Here is a 27,022-nt window from a genome sequence, read left to right on the forward strand (position 1 = left end):
ACCAACTAGTATAAATAAACCCAAGCAAGTAGTTTATGCTTGATTTGAAAAATATCTATTCATAAAAACTTAATGGTTACAACATACGCATTTAATAATATACATGTGTGTGCGCGCACACGTGTGTGTGTTAGAAAATTAAATTTGAAAACATGATGCAAAAAAATGAAATTGAGAAAACTTATCGATTGAGGTGTGCGCGTAACACTACCCTTAAGGAAGATTTCGCCCCTTTAATATGGTGAAGAAGACCCATTGGCCATTGGCATCTACCCTCAAGATACAACAACTCTTTCAATTGTTGTACACTCACAAATCTAGAGACAAAAACAACGTCATTTGATTAACCTAGAGAGATATATTTCAACAATGATCATAGGAAAGAGATCATAATCGGATCAGGAAAAAAAAAATACCAAAGAGAATAATTTGTGAAGAAGAAGAAAAGGCAAACACTTTCATTCTTATATATTTTTATCTCGAGATGTGTGTGTGTATACAAAGACAATAAATTTTAAAACAGCTATAAAAATGATTAAAAAAAATTGTCAAAAATGGTTAACAACAAAGATCAAAACGTTTTTTTTTCAAAGACTAATTTATAAAAGCAGTTCAATAAAAAACACAACATTGGAATCAATTGAACAAGTAGTGTGTTTGCAATGGTTAAAGCTGCTTTTGAAGCTATGAATCTCGAGTTGCACTTGGGAGTCATCATTGGCTTAGAGTTGTTGACCACAATTGCTTTCACCCCTTGATTGATGCATTAGTGAACAATATTATTATTGAATCAAGTTGGCAGTGCATTACATTTTTTTTTTTTTTTGTGTCATTTGAAGAGATATATGTAATTGCATTTTGAATAGTATTATTCTTCTGGGGTTAATTAAGCACATGATAAAGAAACATGTTAGCATGTGCTCAATTCTTAATTCTTGTGCATTTCCAGTGTGATTGATTGGAAGTTGGAAAACTCAAATGACCTCTTTTTTTTGTCTATGTGTATGTTTGTCTAAGGTACTTGGTTGACGAAGAGTGCTCATATTGTGTAGTCTCGCATCGGGTTGTCGCTTTTTACATTTCTTGTTTTTCCCTTTTGTTATCCATCAATAGATAGTCAAGTTTTCATGTTTCTAGTGTGCGCGCGTATATATATACTATGCAAATATAACTAAAGAGATTTACAATGATAGTTAATGTCTAATTAGCGAGAATATGCACGTGATGCTACTTATCAATGCTTTTATTAGGCCTTGTCTAGGATTTTACGAGCAATGCTCAATCCGTAACTAATAACAAGACCAATCTTTACTGGCAGTTATCAATCCGTGCCTAAAAGTATGACTTTATGATGTCAAAACCTATACCAACGTTTATTAGGTCTCTATCAACGGCTCTAAAAACTACAGCTAAATAGTACCTACTACATGGGTCAAGGTAATCATTGGTATAAGATATTAGCAACGGGGCTTATAGCAGTGGTCGCAGAGATTTTAGCGGTGGTTTTAAAAATTGATGCTAAAAGCTATAGCAGTGGTTTACTAACATTTAGTAACGACTGCGACCGCTTAATAAAGACAAAGTTTTTTGCAGTGCCTGTGGTATTATGCACAAGAAAGACTTCAAAAATAAAATAAAATATAAAACCATGAAAATTAAGTCATGTCATCAATTTGGGATTGTTTGGAATCACTTATGCAAAAGTCTTTTTTGAATTAATGCTAAAGTTAGTAACTCCTAATAATAGGTGCTAATCTATATTCACTTTTCAAATGGATTTGTTCCATTCTTTCTTTTGTTAGAATTTCTTTTTTCTCATAGATGCATTATGCTCTAGCACAAACTGTGGTTTTTAGATACTTAATAGTTATGTTAATTTATATTTTTGTTATATAATTAATAAAATTAATAAAAATTTTAGTTAGCACTTTTAATAAACATTTTAAGTATTTTTTAATTGAAAATTAACTAAAAATTTTTAATTAATATTTGTAATTAACATTTTTATATTTTATAGTTAGAAATTAATTAAAATCAGTAAAATCAACCTACGTTTCACGTCGAGTAGACATACATACTTCGCTAATTAGTTTTAACAACATTAGAATTTAAAACATTATTTTACATAATTTGTTCAACGGAATTGTGAAATATTAATGAATTTATATTAATAGTATAATATTTATAAAAATTGTAGGTAGTCTGTAGAATTTTAAAAAGATTACGATCACGTACATATGATATAAATTTATTTGCAGCATACCAATTTAAATGTAAAATTAATTGAGAAAAAAAAATACAAATATAAACCATACTAACATTGAATGAGAATTTAAAATAGAAAATTTGAGTAAAATTAAATACTTTATGTTATGACATATGGAAAGTTGGACACTTATTAAATTTACAGGTGTTTAGGAATATATATATATATATATATATATATATATTCTATATTTTAAACTATATAAAATAAAATTAATTTTATAATTTTAATATATGTAAATATAAATCAAGTATAAGAAAGTAAGAACTAATACTTGAAATTAATTTTATACTATGAAAGTATTGATAAAAGAAAGTGATGGAAAGTTGTTGAGTTGGGACTTACTTAAAAAAAAATATATATTTTTGTGAAATTTATTCATGCTAGGATTTTAAAATTTTGCCCAATAAAAGAGAAAAAATATTTTAAAAAATATTTAAAAAAGTTAATGAGGTCAAATGCTCGAGGGGGAGGAGTTAAGAAAATAATTAAAAAATTATTTAAAAATAAATAAATAATGATTAAAAAATTTTGTGAGACCCGCCTAAGGTCCCCTTGCCTCTATTGGAGAGGGGGGAAGACCATTTGAATGTTAAAAAAATATATATAATTAACAAATTAATTAATATTTTTAATTAATAATTTTAATTGAGCTTTATAATATGGTAAAATTAAAAAATTAATTAAAATTATAATATATCCCAATTAAAGTTTTAATTAAAATATTATAATTGATATCTTTAATTAGCATTTTAATTATCTATTTAACAAAAATATTAGTTATAAGTAATGAAAATAAATCTTAATCAATTCTCAAAATTGTTTATTTTTTATTTAAAAATATTTTTTAAAAATGTTTTTACAATAAATACTTAACTGGATAGCTAAACAATATATATATATATATATATATATATATATATATATTTAGAGATACTTTATTTCGATTATTTTTGGGATAAATATTTATCTTTTAAGGAATTTCAAATTGAAGCTTATAGAGTTGTCGTGAGCAGAGGTGCTCATAGTTTGCCGAGCCTCTAGAAATAAGATCAAATCGAAAGTTTTGGTTCGATACTTTTGTAAACCAAAAGCAATTTGAATCCTTTGATTATACGATAGTTTAGTTAACCAACAATTCAATCGATTTGAGCCATTTTTCAAATCATTATAATTTTTTTTTAAAAAAATTTTAATATTTTACTTAAATTTTGATTTAATATGTACACTTAAACTTTATTTATATATATTAATCACTCAAAAAATATTTTTACATACTATTTTATAACTTTAAGATATAAAATATATATTATTATATAATAATATATAATATAAATAACATATATTATAAATATATATATATATATATATATCTTTTTAATTTAAGCAACATAGGTTTGTTAACATAAAAATTTTCACTTAAGGTGAAGACTTATTAAATTTACATGTGTTTAGGTATATATACATATATATATATATATATATATATATATAATTATAATATTTTATTATTGGAAAATTTTGGTGGAAAGTAGGTGAGAAAAATTATATTGGTGGAGAGAGAGGGGGGTGGGAGAACAATCTGAATGTTAAAAAAAGAAAAAAATTAGTGGGCTCGAGCCACTTGCATATGCCAAAGAGAGAACAAAAATTAATTTCTTTTTAACAGTGGGATGGGAAAGAAAGGATAAAATAACAACAACAAAATTAAGTCTTAAGTTTCACTAGGTGTGATCGATTATATGAATCATTTTCCACCAATTTATACGATCATGAACCATTTCTTTTGACAGATTCATAAATATTAAATCCTTACTCATTATTTCCTTTCAAGTTATTTTAAGTTTATTCTTACTTTTTCTTCTACCTTCACAGTAATTAACTCACTTTTCCTCAATGACGCACTATGTGACCTACGTTGCAAGTGTTCATACTATTTGAGTTTTCACTCCCTTATCTTATCTTCTATAGAAGTTACACAAAACTTACTACGAATATGTTCATTCCTTAATTTATCTTTCAATATTATTACTCATCCATTTAAGCATTCTCATTACGACAACTTTTACTTTTTGGATGTTTTGTTTATTCGTCGCCTAACATTCTCATCCATATAGTATAGCTGGTTTTACAATTATCATATAAAACTTTATTTTAAATTTTAAGGGTATTCTACGATCACAAAGCACACTTGAAACACTTTTTCATTTTATTCAACTTACTTTAACTCTATACATTATATCATCTTTAATTTCTCCTTCAACTTGCATAATAAATTCAAAGTATCGAAATCTAAAAATGTTATTTATTTCTTTATCATCAAGTTTAACTTTGTCTCTAATATTCCTCCTACTATTACAAAAGCAAAAAAAAAAAAAAAACAAGACTTGGATGAAAAAAATAAAAATAAAAATCCCGTGTCACATGTTAGTACGGAATTGATCTTATATTTCAGGATTCATATATAGTAAAAATTTTATTATTAAAATTTATAATTAAATTTTATAATTGACAAATTAATTTATATTTTTGTTAATTAACAGTTTTAAGTGACCTTTATAATATTGAAAAATTAAAAAATTAATTAAAATTACGATAGTTTCCTTTTAAAGTTTTAATTAAAATATTAGAATTGATATCTTTAATTAGCATTCTAATTATATAATTAACAAAATATTAGTTGTAAGTAATGAAAATAAATCTTAATTAATTCTCAAAATTGTTTATTTTCATTTAAAAATATTTTTTTCCATAAATGCTTAATTGGATAACTAAACAATATTTTTTTATTTAGAAATACTTATTTTGATTATTTTTGAGATAAATATTTATCTTTTAAATAGTTTCAAATTGGAGCTTATAGAATTGTTGTGAGTAGGGGTGTTCATAATTTACGGAATTTCTAAAAATAGAATCAAATTGAAGGTTTTGGTTCAGTACTTTTGTGAATCGAAACCAATTCAAATCTTTTGATTATAAGATAATCCAGTTAACTAAGATCGATTCGAACCAATTTTTAAATCATTATAATTTTTTAAAAAAAATTTATATATTTTACTTAAATTTTAATTTTTTATATATATATTTACACTTTATTTATATAAATTAATTACTCAAAAAATATTTTTACATACTATTTTATAACTTTAAGATATAACATTTATATATATATATATAATAATATATATAATTATAATATATAATATAAATAACATATATTCTAAATAAAACATATATGGATTTAATTTAAGTAACCATAGTTTATGAACATAAATTGAACCAAATAAATTGATTAATCAAATTCAGAATAATTTTTACTTTTCATTTGCAGTAGTCCAATAGTTAAATGATAGCGGCGCCGGTGAAAGCCAGGGAGCTGGAGTGGACTGCCGTTCCTGCGGTCCTAAATTCCTAACGGCGGAGCCGGCTGCAGCCGCATCATACCATGGGTGGGCAGCACAGTTTGAGAACTCAGGCCGCCCATGACTTGAAAATCTTTTGACCTGAGCCTTCAGATCAACGCGAGTTCCCAAACACGGAAATTGCTAACCCTAGACTTCGGAAAATTTTTCAATCTTCCTTTCAACTCGTCTATATTTTGTAAATCCGATTTAGTTTTCCACAATTCGATCGCGAAAATGGATTCCGAAGGTAGCTGTCGAACAACCCATTTTTGATTCGAACGTGAATATTTCTGTTCCAATGAGGTGCTTTGATTGTCCTCTCAGGCCAACGAGGCGCTACGACCCCCTCTGTCATGCTCGCGTCTCTTATAAGCAAGAGAGGCAAGCTTCACGATGAGCTCCGAAACATCGAAAAACAGGTGACTCTCTCTCTCTCTCTCTCTCTCTCTCTCTCTCTCTCTCTCTCTCTCTTTGTTTTTGTTTGTTGTTTTAAGGGCTGAATAAACGCTAAATGTGAATGATTGTCTCTCCAAAATTTGCCCGTATGAGAGTCAATTTTGTGCATTTATACGCATTGTTGTATGTTATACTATTTCAGGCTTTATTCAGGTTACACCGTTTGAAGGCTTGGTATAAACGGGAAGAGTGTAGAATCGTTCTAAGTGGTATCCGTTTTTATGCCTGCAGGTGTCTAGTACAATGTCATCTACAAATTACAAGATTAGATATGTTTTATAAATAAAAATTAGTGATTGGGGACACACACGTGATCTGCGTAGTATTTTTTTTGGTTTATTTTTATGTAATTAATTAATTTAATTTTTTATTTTTTTCTATTTTTATGAAATAGTTTAACTTAATTTTCTAGGTTGACTCACTAACACCGTATGAATTATTTTTAAGTTTTTTGGATAAAATATGGTCCAGCAAATTTGTTGAAGTATTTTAGAATACTGAAAAATGGCATCAAAGAAATAATTGCAGTTATAACATATGAATTGTAGTTATGAATCAGTCATCAGTTAGTTACAGCATATATAGATGTTTGTTCTAATTAGTTATAGGTTACCTAACTTTTTTGTGGGCTAGATCTAATTAGTTATAGGTTATCTCTATTTTCTATATTACATTACTGATGTAGGGTAGTAGGGATACAAGGAAAGGGAAAGAAAAATAAGGGAGAGAAAGGGAGAGGAGAAGAGAAGGGAAGAAGAAGAAGAAGGAGAAGACGAAGAAGAAGAAGAAAGAGAAAGGCAAGGGGGCTTTATGAGAGCAAGAGGAAGAGAAAATAGTTATAGAATTAAAAATGAAACTGTTTCAAACTTGCGGCTAACAAAGTATTTACAGCTTATTTCGTTTGCGGAGTAGCTATTACTTGGAATAAGATAGAATATAGTGAAAATTTTGGGAATATATGTAATAGCTATTCCATGTATGTTTCTTATTATTTCATTCAACATGTAATAAGAAAGGAGTAGACATTTCCATGGTGAAATTTGAGAATAGTTATTCCTTATCTATTTATTGTTATGTACCCAGGAAGAGTTTCACATTGTTATTTGTTTTATGATACCAACATAATTTTTTGTATAACTTATTGTAACTAACCTATTATAACTAATTTATTCCTAAGAATAGACATTCTGTGAACCAAGCATAGGATTAAAGTTTAAACTCTACAATTAACTTAGACACATATTTACAAAATAGCGGTTAGATCTAATTCATGCACATTGTCCTAAATGTACGCTGAAAATAAGTAGGCTAAATTGGCCCAAATGATGAAGGTAGCCTTTTGTCATACTCCCTTGGCTAAAAGAAACTCTCCCCCGAAGAGTGTAATTGTGGGTATGACTCTAATAGCTCTGGAGTACTCTCATGAACAAAGCATCCTTAGTGAGCCATGTAGCATCTGAAGCAAAGTGACCTCTTCCCTGAGTCCAATATCCTAAAAAATCACCCTGAGGAGAAGTCATAAACTCATTATCCATGAATAGACACCATTTTGTGTCCTACGACTGAGAAATGGAAGTAGCTTGAGGAATAGATGTCTGCATAAGCACTAGATGACAGAGCAAGAGGCTCAAAGGTGGCTTGGTAAGGTGTCAAATCCTTTGGCCTCTGCATCAAAAATTGGACTAGGCCGTTCTAGGTAAATGGAAGTGGAGGTTAATGAAGACACGTTACTTTGGAGAAAGGTTATTGCTTTAAAGTATGGCCTCAAACACAAAGGTTGGACATCCATTGAGCCCAACCGGTTCTATGGGGTAAGCATTTGGAGATCAATCAAGAAAAGAAGGGAAGATTTTTTCACTCTCATCCATTTCAATGTTGGAAATAGGAGCAACACTTTCTTTTGGCATGACAGATGGTGCGGCTCCTCTCTTTTGAGTTCTCAATTTTCGACAATTTTTAATCTTGCTGGCAATTAATATGCTTTGGTGAATATGTTTGTGGACATTCTGTTAATGGGATAGCCTGGAACATCCCCTTTGTTAGAAATGCCCATGATGGGAGGTGGAATCTTTTGCTGAGTTTTTTACAGCTCTCTTTGTAGAAATGCCCCCAATTGGACCAATCCTGATGTGCCTCTCCGGAAGCTTTTAGAAAAATGGCTACTTCATGGTCAGCTCCTTCTACAAACAGCTTGATAGTCCTTCTGAGGGATCTGATTTCCCTTGGAAAGCCATATGAAAAACTCTTGCACCAACCAAAGTTTATTTTCTTTTCTTTTCTTTTCTTTTGCTCGAGAGGCAACTATTTTTGGGAAGGTTCTCACTCTCAATAGCCTTTGTAGAAGGGGTTTCACCTTGGTCAATAGATGAATTCTTGGCTTTGACGATGCTGAAATTATGGACCAGTTACTGCTCCCTTACCCCTGGGCAGAATTTCTTGGATTCTGGCCATTACTTTTTCGCAACAGCATTGGGTCATTGCTGAATCTTTGGGAAAGGAAAACTGGGCTTGGAAAGATATTCCTACTATAGAGGAAGGAAGAAAAGCCTCGTCTTTTATTCCTCTTACTATTTTTTGGATTGCATGGAGAGAAAGAAATGCTAGAGCTTTTGAGGGAACATCTACTTCTCTCACAGTCCTCAAGGATAGATGGCTTACGACTCTTTCAAGCTGGTTCAGTGGGCAGCAGATGCTGAGCACACATTCAGTTTTCGATCTTGTAGATACACTGTCACACTATTTATCCATATTTTCATTTTCTTTCTTTTCTTGTTTATACATGGGTAGATTCCCCTTGGCGCCCTTTTCATGGAACTTCTCTTTTCTGATAAAAAAAAGTGATTGGGAAAATTATGTACATATATGCATTGGTACAAGTTTTCAAAGATAGAAAGGGTTATTGGCACGAGCATGGAGCTTTTTAGAGTAATTTATAGGTTTTAGAGGAATTTATAGGTATTGTTCAGGTCTAATGCCGATCATGACATTCACCCACATTAAAATATTAATTCTTTAACCTGTGATGCACATCGGTAACAGCTTTTTAATCCATAATGACTTTTTTGCCAAACCTCAGCATGCAACTCAATGACGTGACAGGCAAAAGACTCATCAAGCTTTAAAATACAAGCATCAAGTGGTCTGAGTGGCAAAGGAACACGATCAATGGGTGCTTGGGGTTTGTAATAGAATACAAACTCAAGAACTCTTGTGGATTTGTTCACATAATTAATATAAGCAAACACAACAGTAGGTACTAGGTCCCAATTGCCCTGCTTTTCTTCCATTGCACATCAAAGTAGATCACCCAACTATGATTAACAACCTTAATCGGAGTTTGGGGATGACTAGTAGAATAAAACATCGAGTGAGTTCCACACATTTTTCAAAGTGTCTTTCAAACGTAACTAGCAAAGTTGATGTCCCTGCCAAACACTATGGAGTAGGAAAACCATGCAATTTACTTTTGAAAGACACTTTTTTGTACACAAAGTAATGGATTTTAGTATTTTACTATGGAGAGCTTTGTTGTACACAGGTAATAGATGTTGTGGAGAGGGCTCATAAATGAGAGTTAGTTAATTCCCAAGAAGATCAAGGGTGGATTGTGGCAAGTGAAGGTATTTTGATGGTTGAAGAGAGAGAGAGAGAGACAGAGAGAGGGAGAGAGAGAGAGAGAGAGAGAGAGAGAGAGTTGATCCAGCTGAGAAAAACTTGTTCTTCAAGCTCCGTTTCTCAAAGGCCATACAGTTTGGGATATGGACTCCGTTCCTAATGGGTGACTAGCAAAATTGGCAGATTTAAGAATTATGTTCTTTCCCTTGCAGTAAACACATAAATGTTCTCCTTTATTCAAGTCAGACAACCAAGGGTGCCCTAACAGGATTTGGATAACATCCATATGTAATACATGAGAGTAGACCTTGTCTCTTCACCTAATTGGACAGGCACTAGGCTCCTCTCTTTAATTGGCAAAGGGGTCCTTTTAACCTAAGCTACTCTATAGAGTTGAGGAGTGGCTCTGCTTTAAGATTCAACCTAACCAAAGCAGTCTAAATGCAACATTTGAACTAATACCCCCATCAATGACCAACTAACAAGAATTGTTATCACATTTAATGGAAGTGTAGAGGTATTCTTCCAATCATCATTATCCATAGTTATGGATAAAACACAACTCACAAAACCAATATTGGGGCTCTCCTATGCACTGGAGGTTTTGTTGAATGCTTTGCCAATATTTCTTAGCTATTCCAACTGGCATCATCTTGGAAAAACACATTTTCTCCTCACATCTCATGAAGTAGCACTTTTGGTAGTCCATCTCCTCTATGTAATCTAAGAAGATACTTCAATCTAATTTTCCGTCATAGATACACACATCTACCATGATCCTCTTAGTGATATGCCATAAATCCTTCTTGTCATGCGGCATGCCTAGGTGAGTGTGGAAGATGACTAGTTTAAGGCTTGTACTCTAGCATTGCCCATCTCATCAAAACTACCCTCCTCAAACCTAGACTCCAAGTAGACTTGAGGCTGGAGGGGCTGAACTTGTCTAATAGATAGTCTAGGGGCCTGATTTATCCTGTTGGGATCTATAGGAACTCCTTGAGTGGGAAGAATTTGCTGGGTTGACCCTAAGAATATGGGAACCCATTAGGTTTCCTAATTGATTGTTGTAGGTATCCTACTGCTGGGTGTGTACCCAACGTTTTAATGACTCTTACAAATTTCTCATTGAGATGCTCAAATTTATAGTCTACAAAGTCTTGGAGAAGTTCTAGTTAAGACAAAACAAAGATTTGGTATCAATTAGTGTAGGTTTGGTGGGGGCTGGTTTCATTGGTCTTGTTAGTGGCCATGGAATAAGGCAATATGATACCATGATGCTTAGGATGACTGAGCTTGACTGCAAGTCATATGGATCCTAAATTTAATGCAATGTACACACGCTATGCTATTGAATAATGCACATGATTTGACATGATTCTAGATAGTATAACATGAAGGTACTATAGGTGTGAACAAGGATTCAAGCAACTAATTACCCATAGGAATTCGTATGAGAAGGGCAGTTATTTTGGGGTTTTTTAGATAATCGAGTGATCTTTTGGTCTGATGGAAGAAACAAACTGTTATGGGACAAGAATGGTGGCAGTGAATGATAGTGGTAGAGGAGCTGTTACAGATTACAATCGGGAAGATTGTGGAAATGAATCAAATTCTGATCTGATGCCAAACTGATGTGAGACAGTAGGGATACGGGGAAAGAGAATAAGGGAAAGAAAGAGAGAGGAGAAGAGGAGGGAAGAAGAAGAAGAAGAAGAAAAAGATGAAGGGACAAAAAAACGGGGGGGGGGGGGGAGGGGGGACAGGGCTCCACGAGACATAGGGTAGAGAAATCAGTTCTAGAAAAAATTATAACCATCTCAAGTGGACATTTGCTTAAGTTTTTAAACCTTATAATTAACTAAAACACATATTTGCAAAATAACCTCAACATAACATAAAATTATAGAACAAAAACAAATGGTCTAATTCCTCCATATTGTCCTGAATTTATGCCAAAAATAAGTATGCTGAATAGGTGGCCTAAATGATGACGGCAGTCCTCCATCCATTATCTTTACTATTTAAACATTTAAGAGTATTTTTGGAAATGAAAATGGACCCCAAAGTGGGAATTCCATTTATATATGTATAGATATGGTTATAGTTGTGATAGATATGATGTCTTCATACAAAATAATGACAATTAAAAATATATATTTTCTTTTACAGAAAAAAGGGATACAAATTATTAAAAATGTGGGAGAAGTGAAAAATGGATCTTTATTGCGTGCATTCTTTAATATGCCGACTTCCCTAAGACTAGATGAAAACCCATGTAGCACAGGCACTTATACTAAAGAGCCATGTTCATGTTGGACATTGAATTTTTGAGAAACCTTTTGCATACTTTCTGCATGTTTTCACAGTTTTGGAGTATGTATTTTTCTCCAGACGTGTTATCAACTCTTCTTTTCCTTGATGGCTGTTATTTTGTTTAATTAACTGAAGACTATAAATAGAAAAATCTGGCTACAGTTATAAGATGTAAAATACTAAGGACAATATTATTCCATCAGAAAATTCAAGGAGTGTTAAAAGGGTGGAGCATTGCTAAAGCATTCTTTGTTCTTGGATTCTTAATATTTGCCATGAACTCTAATATTGTATTCTCTTTTTTCACCTTCATATAAGATTTGGACTTTGAAATGAACATTAGCCCTATGAATATGCTATTATGTATTTTTTGTACACGTAATTATAAATTAGTGACTACAAATAGCTTAACTATTTAATTGTTTTATATTTATATTCTTGTAACCACTAGGCAAGTGTAACCTATTATCCTTTTCCTCTTTCCCTTGTGTTTTGACTCCAAATTATTGCTTGAATTGCAGGTGTATGAATTGGAGACAAGTTATTTACAGGATCCAAGCCAATGTGGCAATGTGTTGAAAGGTTTTGAAGGGTTTTTATCTTCATCTAAGAGCACTACACTGTATGGCAATAAATATTTATTTTCTTTGTTTGCTAGGATTTCCCACGACTTTTTATCTGTGTGTTTTTTTTTTGGACAGATTTTGATTGATTATGTTTTATTCGTGCCAGCATCCATAAGAGCACAGACCATTGAAAAACAATATGGAAACTAATTTATTTCCACTATATTACTAAATAAATACTATATATGTCCATGCTTCATCAAATTGCTTATTTATCCATGTTTTTCATGTTGCTGGTTAGGTGGATATTGTCTCTTGATATTCCATTGCTTATATCTAGCTTAGCGAAGAGAGTTTGTCATACCCACTGTTTGTGCGACGCCTTCTCTCATCGACAAGCCGGCTCCTGGGGAATATCTAGTAAACTTTTGACAGCAGATCAAGTGCTTTAGAATGTTGCATTTTTAACCCAAACTCTGTTAGTACCTCAAAATATTTGAAAAACTCATAAATTTAAACTCAATATAGAGTTATCAAATTGGAATTTTTATTATTATTTATTTATATATATTTTTTTTGGGGGGGGGGGGGGGTGGGTGGAAAGAGGGGTACTGGATGGGGCTTGGGTTCCTATTGTCATATGGTAAGTAAACCAGAGGCATCAGCATAATCACCAAAGTGATAACAGTAGTACAAAAGTAGTAATCCATTGAAGTAGTATAAACTAACCTTATAAAGTGACTCAAAAAATAAGACTTATTCAAATGCTTTGGGAAATCTAATATGGTGAAATTTTAAGCAAGAACATAACTGCTACAAAAGGGCTGATAGAAGTCAAGCATCAATTCACATTTTGGTAGTGCACCAAATATAATTAAGATTGATTAAGATATGCAATAGAAGCTCAGAGCTATTTATACAAAAACTATAGGTGTACTCTTGTGCTGCAGCCTGCAGATTAAGTTATATACTTATATGATATGTTTGATATTTTAAATGTAAGTTATTTATAAATTTGCTTAGGTTTGATTTGGTGGATTACTATAAATAAATACATAAATATTATATAAATATAATACTGGTGATAGAAATTATTATTTTTTTGGCCACAGCTTAAAGAGATCCAGGAAGTTTCAGCCTGAAGATAGGCTTTTTTCATTATCTTCTGTCACCTCTCTAGCGGTATGTTCTGGATCTAAATGTGGAGTGATGATGGCATTATTTTAATTTTTGCTTAAATATTTTGTTCCCCTTCCATCCCAACACAGCAGAGGGCCAAAAAAATGCAGTTAAAAATTTTTTATCTTGAGATAAAGAATTTCATATCTATCACCAAGAACTGGTTATAATCTTGCAGGGGTGCTTGTGCTGCTTTCATGCAGAAATATCGTATACTGGCTTGCTCTCAGCTGAAGCATATTTGTTCTGTGAACTGTATATAATAATTAAATTAAAATAATCATGAGAATAGAACTAATAAAAAAATGACTTCATTTTGGGAGGGGGTTGAGAGAGACCTTTTAGAATTGCTGCAATTGCATCTTTTCAGAACCTTTCAGTATCCAGGGACCTTTCAGATTGGAATATGCCTTACCGCCTACTTCTTGTTGGATTATGGGTCGTCAGTTTTCTTTCATTTTTGGGTTAAGTATCTGCAGGCCACTGAACTATGCATGTTGGGCTAATGTGGTGACTGAACTTTTGATTGGCTCAATGTACCCCTTATTGTTTGGGCTGTGTCCAAATTGACCCAAATTGTTATGGAGCACTTGGGCATGCCTTATATTCGCTCATTTCTGCCAATGTGGCAGCCTGAGCCTTGCGCCCCATGAGTAGGCTGCCACATCAGCAGGAACAGGTGCGAGTATGAAACACCCTTTCAAATTTATGTACCCTAATTTGAGTGAATTTGAAAACCAACTAATTAGTAATGGCTATTTTGAGTCAATTAATTTGTAGCGGCGTCATTTACCTATCAGTCATAGTTCATTAACCTATTCCTTTTTACAGCCTGTTTTATGAAGTGGAGAGGAGAGGAGGAAAGAAACTGATAGTAGAGAAGAGGAGAAAGAAGAGAAACTAGTTTATGTCCTGTCTATTTGGTTCAATAGGAGAGAAACTTGAAGAAGTATATTCTTGCTTAGAACAAATCTACAGGCACATCAAATTCCATGTACAGCATATTTTCTTTGCCATATTTTCTAGAATTAATCAAACCATATAAAGGAAATCTTTCTATGTTCTACAATCTTTTCATTGGACTACCAGAACTGTTGTAAGGTAAGTAAAATTGGAAATGGCAAAACCCATTGAGAAATGGCAGTGGCAAAATTGGATGACTCTTGGGAAAGAATCTAGATTTGGCCAAAACCATGCAGAAATGGCATCAACAAATAAAATATATTTGGAAATAACATACAATCTAATTCTTTCCTTTTGCAAAACGAAAGTTAGAAATGGTAGTAAAGTGGATTTGATGAAAGCAAATAGAAAAGCATATCTATTCCACCTAAATGAGATGATAAAGGGCAGTCCAGTGCAGAAAGTTCCCATGTATGCGTGATATGGGGGAGGGGTGGACCACGATGGGCCTATGGTATGCAGCCCTTACCTTGCATTTTTGCAAGAGGTTGTTTTCACACTTCGAATCCATGACCTCCAGGTCACACAGCGACACCTCTACCAAAATAAAATGATAGACACCTAGTAAAGACAAGTCACAATCATCTCCATGGTTTGAGTTCAGCTACCTAATAAAATTAGTATCTAATAAGCACCCAGCCAAGTGTCAAACAATCCACAAGATTAGGTTCAACATAAACAAAATCATATTCACCTCTATAATCGTAGTTATAAAAAATATAAAAGATATTGATAGACTGATCTCCCTTGATGTTTAGCAATAAATCCTATGGACCTTTCGCGACATCTGATTTTTGGGACATTTGCATCTCGTCCGTAAATTTATGTCAAGTAACCAAGCAAAATTTCATAAAATTGACAATTTTGCCCCCTTTCCCCACGACACTTGTAAATTGGCATAACAATGGTTTGAAATTCATCTCCAATGATGGAGTGTGCACTTTTTTGGAGGGGGGAATATCATAGTTTTTGGGATATTTGAAAGAAATTCATACTCAATGATTGAGTTTGCACTTTTTAAAAGGGGATTACACTAGTTTTTGGACATTAAAACAATATTTATGCTATTTCTTGTGTGTCAAAAGCAAAAGGGAAAAATAGTCATTTTAAAAAAAAAAATTATTTGGCTACTTGATGCTTAATTTACAGAGGAGATATAAGCATCCTGAAAATCAAATGCCATGGGTAGTCCATAGGATTTATGAGACATTAGGAGTTTTCTTTGCCAAACCTCTAGGATGTCATTTTCTTTTGTCGAATCTCACTCTTAGGAGTGAAATGCTTGCCTTATGGAAATATTTTTGTTTGGTTTGTGTTGTAAAATTCAGGAATGTACATAAGAAGCTCATGTTAGTGTTTGGTTCAAGATGAGAATCTTGGTAAAATTTCAAGAGACCTATATGCGAACAATATATAAAGAATAATAATATTTTTTAGCTCAAAAACCTACTACTATGTACTAAATTAAATTCACTCCCTAAAGTTTTCAATTTTTACAACTTAAAAAAAATAAAATCAACCTATGGTCTAATTAATTGAATTAATGGGGGCAACATTTCAACCATAATATATTATTATAACATAGTGATAGTAATATTGCTTTCACTTTTTTATTGATTTTTATTTTTACAATAGCAACAATAACAAGCCTTAAGTCCAACTAGGTGGGGTAAGCTACATGGATTCTTTTCTGCCAATTCACCTAATCGAGAGCGTTTTCCTCCATTAGATTAAGGGCTATTAAATCTTTCCTCGCTACTTCATTACAAGTTATTTTAGGTCTACTATAATCCTTTTCATGCCAGAAATAATAATTAACTCATTCCTCTTCACCAGTGTTGTACTAGGTCTGTGTTTCAAATGCTTAAACCGTCTAAGTCGCCCCTCCCTTATCTTGTTTTCAACCGGTGCTATACTGAAATTATTGCGCATATGCTCGTTTTTTAATTTATCTTTTAATGTTAAACTACTCATCCACCTTAACATTTGCATTTCGGCAACTTTAACTTCTTGTAGATGTTTCTTAGTTCCACAACATTTTGAACTATAAAGCATAACTAACCTTATAACCGTCTTATAAAACTTTCCTTTTAATTTTAAGGATATTCTACGATCACACAACACACCTAACGCACCCCTCCATTTTTCAATTCTATGTACTACTATTTCTTCAATTTTTCCTTTAGCTTACATAATTTATTAAAATATTTAAATCTATTAGTGTTGTTAATCTCTTGATTATTAAGTTTAATCTTCTCTCTGTTGCTACTCCTTATATTATTGAAATTACATTTCATATGTTATGTTTTATTTCTACTTATCCTAAACCCTTGAGACTCTAATGTGGCTGGCTCTCCGAAGTTCTAGCTTAGATTCCACTATGCTTCTGCTATATCAATCAACACAATATCATCTGCAAACAACATACACCAAGGGATCTCATTTTGGATATTTCTAGTAAGTTCATCAATTACTAAAACAAAAAGATAAAGACTGAAAGTAGAACCTTGATGTACACCTATTGTGATTGGAAAATCTTTAGATTCCCCTCCTATAGCCTAGCACTAGTCACTACTCTATGATACATATCCTTAATGACTTTAGTATATCTACTGCAAACTCTTCTTTTCTAAGACCCACCAAAGGACTTTCCTAGGTACTTTATCACATGCTTTCTCTAGGTCAATAAAAACCATATGCAAATCCTTCTTCTTTTCCTTAAATGTTTCTATTAAACTTCTTAAAAGTTAAATAGCTTCCGTTGTTGATCTCCTAAGCATAAAACCAAATTAATCTCGTAAGCATAAAACCAAATTAAGTTTTTGAAATCTTCGTTTCTAGTCTTATTCTATGTTCAATTACCATTTCCCGTAGTTTCATTGTATGATTTATAATCTTAATTTCACGATAGTTATTACAGTTTTGAATATCGCTTTTGTTTTAATACAAAGGTACTAATATACTTTTCTTCCATTCTTCCGACATTTTCTTGATTTTTATAATAGTGTTGAATAGATTGATTAACCAAATAATTCTTTTATCCCCTAAACATATCCAAACTTCAATTGGTATTTTATCTGGTCCTATAGATTTGCCACTTTTCATTTTCTTTTAATGTTATCTTAACTTCAAGAACTCTAATTTTGCGAATAAATCCCTTGTTTTTAGTCTTCTCCTCATTTGTCACTTCTAAGTTCAATCTTTTATTTTGGTTTTCATTAAACAACTTGTCAAAGTATCTTCGTGACCTTTCTTTTATATCATCTTGTCTAATTAAGACATTATCATTCTCATCCTTTATACATTTTACTTCACCTAAATCTTTGTGTTTTCTTTCTCTAGTTCTAGCAAGTTTATAAATGTCTTTTTATTCTTCTTTTGTATCTAGTTTAGTATGTAAAGTATCAAAAGATCTATGTTTAGCTTCACTAATTGTATTTTTTTTTTTTGCATTTTTTCTCGCTTTTGAAATCTTTCAAGATTTTACATATTTCTACAACTTTGCCATATTTTATACCTATTTTTTTTTTCTTAACGGTTTTTTGGACTTCTTGATGCCACCATCAACTTTTTTTTTTACTATTTGAGTATCTTCCTTTGCACTCACCTAAAACTTCGTTTGCTATCCTTGCGATAGAATTAGCCATTTTATTCTAAATAATATTTGCTACCTTATCTTCTATTGTCCAATCAAACTCTTTGATCATTTTATCTTTAAATTTTACTATATAATCTCTATGTTGCGTAGTCAAACTTTCACCAAGGATAACTTTACAATCCTTACAAGATAGATGATCCCTGTTTCTAGTTAAGAAGAAATCTATTTGATTTTTACCATACCACTTTTGAAAGTTAATAAGTATTTTTCTCTTTTTTATAAAGCAAGTATTCAATATACCAAATCGTAAGACATAAAAAAATATAAGATTGTATCATTGACCTCATTTTATCTCCATATACATGGCCGTCATGTATCCTCCCTCTCATATCCTTTCTAGTATGACCATTGAAACTAGTTCCTATGAATGTCTTTTCAGACTTTGGTATCCCTTTTATCTTCCCAAAATTTTCTTTTTAAGATTTTTTGCTAAGCCTATTTGGGGAGCATGTGTACTAATGATGTTCACTATCTCTAGGCATAAAGCTATCTTGATTTTAATTATCGTATCCCCTATTCTTTTAACATCCACTACATTTTCTTTTAGGTCTTTGTCTACAATAATTCTTACTCCATTTTTATGTTTCTCTTTATCAATGTACAAAAGTTTAAATCCTGATTTTTCAATTTCTATAGCTTTTCTCCTCTACCCATTTCGTGTCTTGAAGGCAGATTAAGTTAATTTCCCTTATAAACAATATTTCCACTAATTCCATACTTTTACCTGTATGAGTCCCTATATTCCAAATTGCTAATCTAATCTTAGTTTCTTCTAACCCGGTTTATTCCCTTGACCTAGGTGAATTTGGTTAGAATTCATGATAATAAGATCTGCCGAAGTTCTATGCTAGCTATCAGCTACCTAATACAACTGTGCTCCTTTATCCGGGCTTGGGACTTAGCTGTGTGTATAAAGAATTTGCGTTTCATAGGCAAAGTACACGTTTGTGTTTTTCTTTTTTTCCCATAGACAATTTTCTAAATCACACCCTACAACTAGTAGAAACCACTGTACCACACACACAACACAATGCATTTAAAAGAAAAGATTCCCGCGGTGTGCATGTGAAAGGGATTCCTGTGTTTTGTGAGAATACTTCATTCTCATGGTGTGAGAGATTATCATTGTCAAATTCTGACCCAAAACATATGCAAGAATGAGGTGCTATGGACATCACATTCTGAATGTCAAAGGATGTCATGAATCAAACAGCCTATCGATATCAACTATCACTATAACATGTAAAGAATGCACACATCCTCTGGATATACATCAACACTGAGAATATATATGCAGAATCAATTGAGTCATCTTGGATTCCTGCCTTCATTAGCTTTTCCCAAATTTTGTTATCTGTATGGAAGTTGGTTTATACCATAAATGTGCATTTAATGAGGAGACAATATTGGGGGCTGCACATGTTGGGATTGTGATGTCCATGAAAGTTGCCCATGTGGGTTTTGTGGGAATACTTCATAACATGGAATGAGAGATTATCACCATGTCAGATTCCAGCCCCAAAACATGAGCTGGAATGTGGGTGCCATGGACATCACATTCTTAGGAATGTCGAAAGATGCCATGAGCCAAATGGCTCCTCAAAGTTATCTATCACTACTACATGCAAAGAGTCCTCGTATCCTCTTAGGATCATTAGTATTGAGAAGATATAGACACAATCTATTAAATCATCTTGTCTCCCTGTCTTCATTAGCTTTCCCCAAATTTTATTAATCTGTATAGAAGTTTGTTTATATCATAAATGTGCATTTAATGAAGAGACATCATTGGAGGCTACATGTCTTGGCTTGATGGAAGAGAAATCGCTCGGAGCCTAAGCAGTTGATCAAGGGGGAGTGAAAGGGATCGCCCAAGATGAGAGACTAGAATAACATGGTAGTATGCCCTGGCTAGAAGAAGCCAAGGAAGCAAGATGAGATTCAGCCATAGTAGCTGATTTCTAATCGAGATATTATGATGTGCAACATCTGGATAAGGATATCTTGATAAAATCAGAATCCTAGAGATAAGGAAGTCGTGCATATGACTTAGCAAGATTAGCACAAATGTAATTTGAAATAGTTATTGAAGCCAAAGTGAATCTAAATATTGTAGAAAGATATGTTCCTTCTTCATTTAAAATAAGGACTGCTGTTGTGTATAAACTGATGACAACTTGTATAGGTTTTTTTTTTGCCAAATTGATACCAATGATACAATTTTGATAATGTTTAATCTTATAGTTATCTGACATTCTTCCTGCTTTTTCATACTTTTAGCATTCCCTCCCATTCTTCTCTCTTTGTTTTCATCTCTGTGATTGATCTCTGACTTCTTTAGTTTCTTCTCTTATCTTTTCTTCTTCTTATATTTCTATTCTATTTCCTTTTTCTTTGTCATCTTTTCTCTTAATCCTGTTCTTGTTCATGTACTTGTTAGCAGTGATGTGGACCTTACTCTTTGATTTACTTCTTCCATCTTTCCAACATAATCACTACATTTTTTTTTTGTGGCGTGCTCATTGGGACAACCCTGGCAGCAATGACCAAGAATCAACAAAGATTTCCAATGTTAAGGAAAGAAGCAACAAAACAAGTGACGGATGCAGCTGAGGAACAAACCTTAAGCGATTTAGATTGTGCATCTAATTTGTCACTGCGCCTAACTCTAAGCAGGCTTACGAATGTTTGATGGCAATTAGGCTGCACTTGGCAGAGGAGAATCATTGTGTTGTCTTTTGCTTGGGACAAGAGATAGTTGCCACTATGCTTCCAATGATTGAACATTTGGGAGTGGATTTTTGTGCATTTAGTAAAACCATTTGTGGTGGGCAAAGTAATGAGAAGGGCTCTACAGGAGCGGCATGTTCCAGAATTGGTGCAAAAAAAGTAGTTGGGAATGTGCTATGGACATTTCAAAATCACTCAAATGACTGAGGACTCAGTGAACCAGGGTTGAACTTGTACATCTTCCTCTAATTCAACAATTACTTGCTAATATGGGATTGACATATGACCCTTACCATAATACGGACAAATTCATGAAACAACTGAGTTTGGTCAAGGAGTTTGGGTGTAAACAACAAGTGCAGTGACCCGTATAGTTGTCATTGTAACTAATGCCACCACCAACAACATAACCCCATTTTGGCTTGAATGGCAAGAGTTTTGACGGCTGTGAGATAAAGCGATAATCAATGGGATCATGTCTAGCCTTATGCAATGTACCTTAAGAAAGATGTGGTGGTTGGCACTTTACAAAAAATGGGGATGATTTGCTGAAACTTATCTTGATTGTGCGGATAGGGCACTCCCTTTTCCAAGAAGATACAAAGTGCTCAAACTTGAGTTATTCTCAGGAGAGGATAGAAAGTCAACTATCAAACATATCACTAGTTTCCAAATGCAGTGGCTTCATTTTAATTGTCATTGAGATCCCACCTTTCTCATAAACTTTCTTTCTAGATGACTGGCCACTCCTTCCATGCAACCCCCTTGCTTCATTTAGCTGATCATCCTTTTGCACTTATGGCTGTACAATCACTTGCTGCTTGGGGATGGGATGGTTTCCACTTCTGTTCGGCAACTCTTTGGCTGTGGGGCATTATTGCAGCGAGGAATGGTATTCAGGCCACATTTACTCCTACATGTGAAAAAGATCCTTGTCAACTATCCAAAGCCTTCTCAATATTTTCCTAAAGACCACATGGTTTATTGTAGCATGGCTGTAGGATGAAAGTGATGGTGTAGTCCCAAGAGGGGGGTGAATTGGGTATTTTAAATTTTATTGCGCGGAAGCTTGATTTACTTTAACACTTATTTATCATGTCTCCTTTAAATAATCTTAATCACCACAAATATCTAATCAACAAATGGCTATACCAATGAACAATCCTAAATATATATAATTAAAACACAAGGTTTATTTTATTTCCAACATATTTGAACAGGTGACAAGATATACAAATATTAATCTTGTGTTTAAGCAGTGAGTATTTCAATATCAAATAATCTCAACAAATTTAACCAAACAAATATCCTTCTTGTATTTGAACAATTATTCAACTCAAATGAAATAATCTCAGCCGATTAAATCAAATCAGAATTTGCAATTTTCAGTAGCGTTTGATTTACAAAGGAAACCTAAATCATTCACAATATCCATAAGTCTATCTAAGAATTCACAATATCGTCAAATCAATCTCAGCATTCAACAATTCCTAAATCAATTTTAATTCATACACAGCAGTTAATAATCAATATATAATTGCAGAAAAGTAAAGAGATTAAGGGAAAGAAGAACACCCAGATTTTTTACAAGGTTCGGCGGCCTGCCTATTTCCTTGCCTCAAGCAACCCGCTGTGAGGATTTTTCTTACTCTCTCCGTTCAATAGGTGGAGTTCCCTCTCTCTTTTCAGTAGGTAGAGATATCTCTCTAGCAAGAACAACCCTTTTGCTAGTTCGATTCTATCCTTGAACCGAAAGTTCAATAAGCAGTACAAAAAATTTTCGTACAAGCAGAATACTCTCTAAGAAAGAGCTGATTTGTTCAATATAAAATCAATAATAACCTCTCAATATGAAGATGTAATGAAGATCAAGAGAAAGCTAGGGTATTCTGAACTGAGATGATTGAAAAACGAAGAGCAAAACCAGAGTTTGATTTTCAATAAAGAAGAACGGCGCACATCAGCTTTTGCAATATGATTTGTGTGTGATTCAATTGATTAGAGTTGCCATAATGCGATTAGGGTTGCTCTTAAATAGTAGGTTTTGAAATCTGACCATTTTCCCAAAGTTTGGAAACAATATATTCTCAAAACGGTAAGAAATCGTGGTGTTTAAAAGTTTAGCTGCGAACCTTCGGTTGCCCGGGCTCATGCCTCGGTCGCCCAAACCATTTAGAAAAAGAATTTCAAAACAAGCAATAGCACTTCAGTCTCCCGAGCCTATGCCTCCAGTCGCCCGAACTTGTTCGGTCACCTGGACTATCAGTCTGGTCACCCGAACTTATGCTGTTTGGGCCTTTTCACTGGTAGTACCAATTCGGTTGCCTGACCCTAAAGTCCGGTCGCCCAAACACACTGATTCCAAACCAGTTTGTTCAGTTTGTTATGAAATTCAATGTTCTTTATTTCAAAACTCATTTGTGTTCATTTAAAACATATATCAACTTTGAAAAGACATTTTCTGAGTTTTAGAAATAGGTCTCTAAGTCCAATTATATCTTAAGAGCTTCATGCACAATCTTAACATAGAGAGATACTTACATGAGACTCCTAAAACAATACATATCAAATAAATGTTAAGTCCTCATGTTCTTGAAGCTTTATCTTCTTCCAAGTTTTAGCCAATCCTCATTTAGCTTTTGTTTCTCATGGCTTTTAAGCTTTACGTATGATCCAATGTGCTTGTGAGTTATGATACCTGTAAATGTACTTGAAGCACAATTAGAATCCTTAGTTTGTTATCATCAAAACAGAGATGAAGCCTTGTTAGGCCAACATAGGAGTTGTGCCATTTGTTGTACTTTTTATCTTGAACTTCATTGGATATAGGAATAAGTGACCTTCGGATCTATTCCTCCTTTAAAAGCCAATAAAATAGTTCATCCTCCTTGGTAATGTCAAAAATGTATTGGTGGCTGACATGACACCATTGATTTTTTTTCCCCCTCTTCTTGAAGCTATTGTGGAAAGCTCAAGTGAGTTCATGACATCAATATGCTTTCCGATGCTTTAGCTCGATCGCACAAATCTCATCCTTGGAACCATATAGTTGTCTAATTGAGATTTGAATCATGAAATGAAATCCCAGTATCATGATTTGTGAATCGAGAATCAAATTGAATTACAAAATTTGACAAATCAATTCCAAATGACATGCATATATGTACAACAAATAAAATAATAAAAATGCATTGGAAAAATCACGTGTGTGCTTTAATAGTTTAACATACACCGGGAAAAAAAAAAAGAAAAAAGATAAGGGCTGAAGAATAATGTATAAGCTCATTTCCGTCAAACTGCATTTTCATCTTCATATTGAAGCCATTGAAGGCCAAACTTAGGCAATCATTTTTCAAAAACAAGTTTGGCAGCTATGAAACCAGAAAAAAAATAAATAAATAAAATAAAAAAGTTTGGCTATTTTGGCTGGCTCTTAATACGCTTTTGTTGACTGATTTGCATGACTCAAGCAACATCTCCCACTCTAATCTCTGGCTCAGCCTTGTAAAATGGTTGATCATCCTACTGTTACCATGAGCATATGGACCCAGACAACTGATTCATGTGTGAGTTGGAGGCTGATTTGTTGAGTGAACTAACGAAGGGTCGTTTTTTCTCCCATTTTTTCTCCACTACACTTTTCCTGCCCATTTTATGTGGACTAAACAAGACAAGTGGAGTGACCCATTTCTTTTCTCTTCTCTTTTCTTCTCCCCAACCGAAGAGACTATTATGACGTTGGAAGTCCATTGTGCCCTCTACTTGTCTTGTATCATCTTCAATTTGGACCATGTCACTCGTTTTGGCCCAATTATGGGTAATTTTCAAGTGTAAGCTTTATGTAAAGGAGTATCACGTATGATGCTGTTTCCATAAAAATACAACATGGTGATGTTACACCTGTTGGAGTAGAAATATTGGATCCTCAATTTTGGTCCCTATGTTGACATTTGACTTGATTAATAAAGATTGCACTTTTATACTAGGAATTTGGAACAATTGATTTATTACAGCTTTAGTAAATGAGTCCCATAATTTTCTAATGGTCAGGAAATAATGACTTTTGACATGCGAATAAATTTTTCAGGGGTATGATTTGAGGTCACTTCCTGCAAATTACACTTTGAACCAGCTCAGGAAAAATGTTCTTCTACGAATAATCCTGCAAAGCATGGGGGAAAAAAATGTCATTAACCATGTTTTGTCATGCCTTTTAACTCTTTTTCTACTTCAGAGTTCCTTTCCTCAACTTGAGCTTATTCATATTCCAGCTTATTCATGTTACTGACGAGTTGCTTTTTACCAGCTTTCTTCTGAATGTTGAAATGATATCTTTTCCACAATGCCATTTTTTTTGAAATTTATCTAGAATTTTCCTCATTGTTTTTGTATCTCTTACTCAGGCCGAGGAGCAAGCAGTCGGACGGGATGGTGAGCTTATCACCTAACATATGAACAAGTTTTACCTGTTTCAAAATTTTAATTCTTCTGTTTCCTTTTTGTGGTATGTGGAAGATCAGACTTTGGTCCAGGGCGGTCTAAAGGTGGAGGTATACTATCAAATGGACAGTAAGTACTATATTATTTCATCTGAACTTTGCTTTTAAAAATAAAGATGTTTCAAGCTTACTAAATGCCATATTTGATCACATTTTCTTTGGACTTGTATTCTTGCTATTGCCTAAAAACAATTGACATTGGTAACCCAATAATATGCTGCTGTCATTCATAGAGGGAAACCAAAGAAGGGAAGAGCAGCACCAAGGGATGTTAAGAGAATCAGGCAATCAAGTGAACCAGATTTTGACTATGAAGATGATCCTGATTTGACTTACTGATAATCACTTACCGTGGTTGGCGTGATGATTGATTTTTCGGTGGAATATTTGGGTAATAATTCTTTTGCCTGTATGGAATGCTTTTTTCTGGATGGAATGCTTTTTCCTTTATAATCTCTGCTGAGGATGGGAGTTTGCTCAGGCAAACAAAGCCGTTTTTGACCATTGTAATGCTGTGGAGTAATTGAGGTTCATACCTTAATTTCCAAGTTTAGGTTCATTGGGCTTAGGTTGTGCAATGAGACTAGCTCATTGTCTATCTCATCCCCTTCGCCCTTCATTCTTCGTCCATCATTCCATCCAAAGGTTTTTGAACAGAGGTTTGGACATGGGATCTCGAAACATGTCTTATTTTAAAACATTGTTATCCCCTAAATATCTTTCTGAAACTAGAGTTTGGTGTCATTTCTAATTTGCCCCTTGATCTTTTTGGTCACTTCCACTTTGTTCTTAAATAGTTCTAGAATCATTGTGGTTCAACTTGAATGAGCAGTTTTATGGACATACCATGAGACGGGATATGAACTGGGGTAAGTGAGTGACTTATTCCTTTCTGTTATATATATATATATATCCATTCTCTTTTTGGGTTGAAGAGAGAGGATAGGTTCGGGTTGGGCGAACGTTCAGTATATTTTTGTATAATGGAGAACTTAAGCATTGGAACTACTATGGTAAATGTTTGGAGAATCCTATTTGTGCACTGTTTCTCCAAAAAATGCGAATACGTTGTGCCTACATTCGTTGCAGGTGACTGTAATCTTGGGTAATACTTAGTAATTTATAATGTAATTTTGAAGTATTTTAAAATTGATATTATATTGTCGAAATTGAGTTTTATAAATTAAGTTATGAATATTTAAAATTATTTATAAGAACTTATATTTCTTTGTAGCTGTAAAATATTTTTATGGACATAGATAAGATAAAGAGAATGACAGCGCAAGGATATGCAACAATAGTAACAACAATAGAAAACAGTTTACATATCAAATCTTATTAGTTGGGATTGGCTACATGAATGCCTTTTCATC

At 33.2% G+C, this 27,022-nt stretch overlaps 1 protein-coding gene across 3 annotated transcripts; it reads left to right on the plus strand.

The window, feature by feature from the left end:
• The first annotated feature begins 5,542 nt into the window (after positions 1-5,542).
• LOC131156161 (uncharacterized) lies at positions 5,543-26,393 on the plus strand. Of its 3 annotated transcripts, none has more exons than XM_058109622.1 (7): positions 5,543-5,917; positions 5,995-6,089; positions 12,576-12,676; positions 13,733-13,802; positions 25,554-25,581; positions 25,671-25,719; positions 25,883-26,393. In XM_058109622.1, the coding sequence occupies exons 1-7, from the start codon at positions 5,905-5,907 to the stop codon at positions 25,986-25,988; spliced, it is 462 nt and encodes a 153-aa protein (XP_057965605.1). In that variant the 5' UTR covers positions 5,543-5,904; the 3' UTR covers positions 25,989-26,393. The 3 variants fall into 3 exon arrangements, with proteins under 3 accessions (XP_057965605.1, XP_057965606.1, XP_057965607.1); XM_058109623.1 differs by having other exon boundaries at positions 5,584-5,917; positions 25,666-25,719; XM_058109624.1 differs by lacking the exon at positions 13,733-13,802 and having other exon boundaries at positions 5,584-5,917.
• The last annotated feature ends 629 nt before the right edge of the window (positions 26,394-27,022 follow it).

Source organism: Malania oleifera, chromosome 5 (assembly GCF_029873635.1).
Source record: "Malania oleifera isolate guangnan ecotype guangnan chromosome 5, ASM2987363v1, whole genome shotgun sequence".
Lineage (NCBI taxonomy): Eukaryota > Viridiplantae > Streptophyta > Magnoliopsida > Santalales > Ximeniaceae > Malania > Malania oleifera.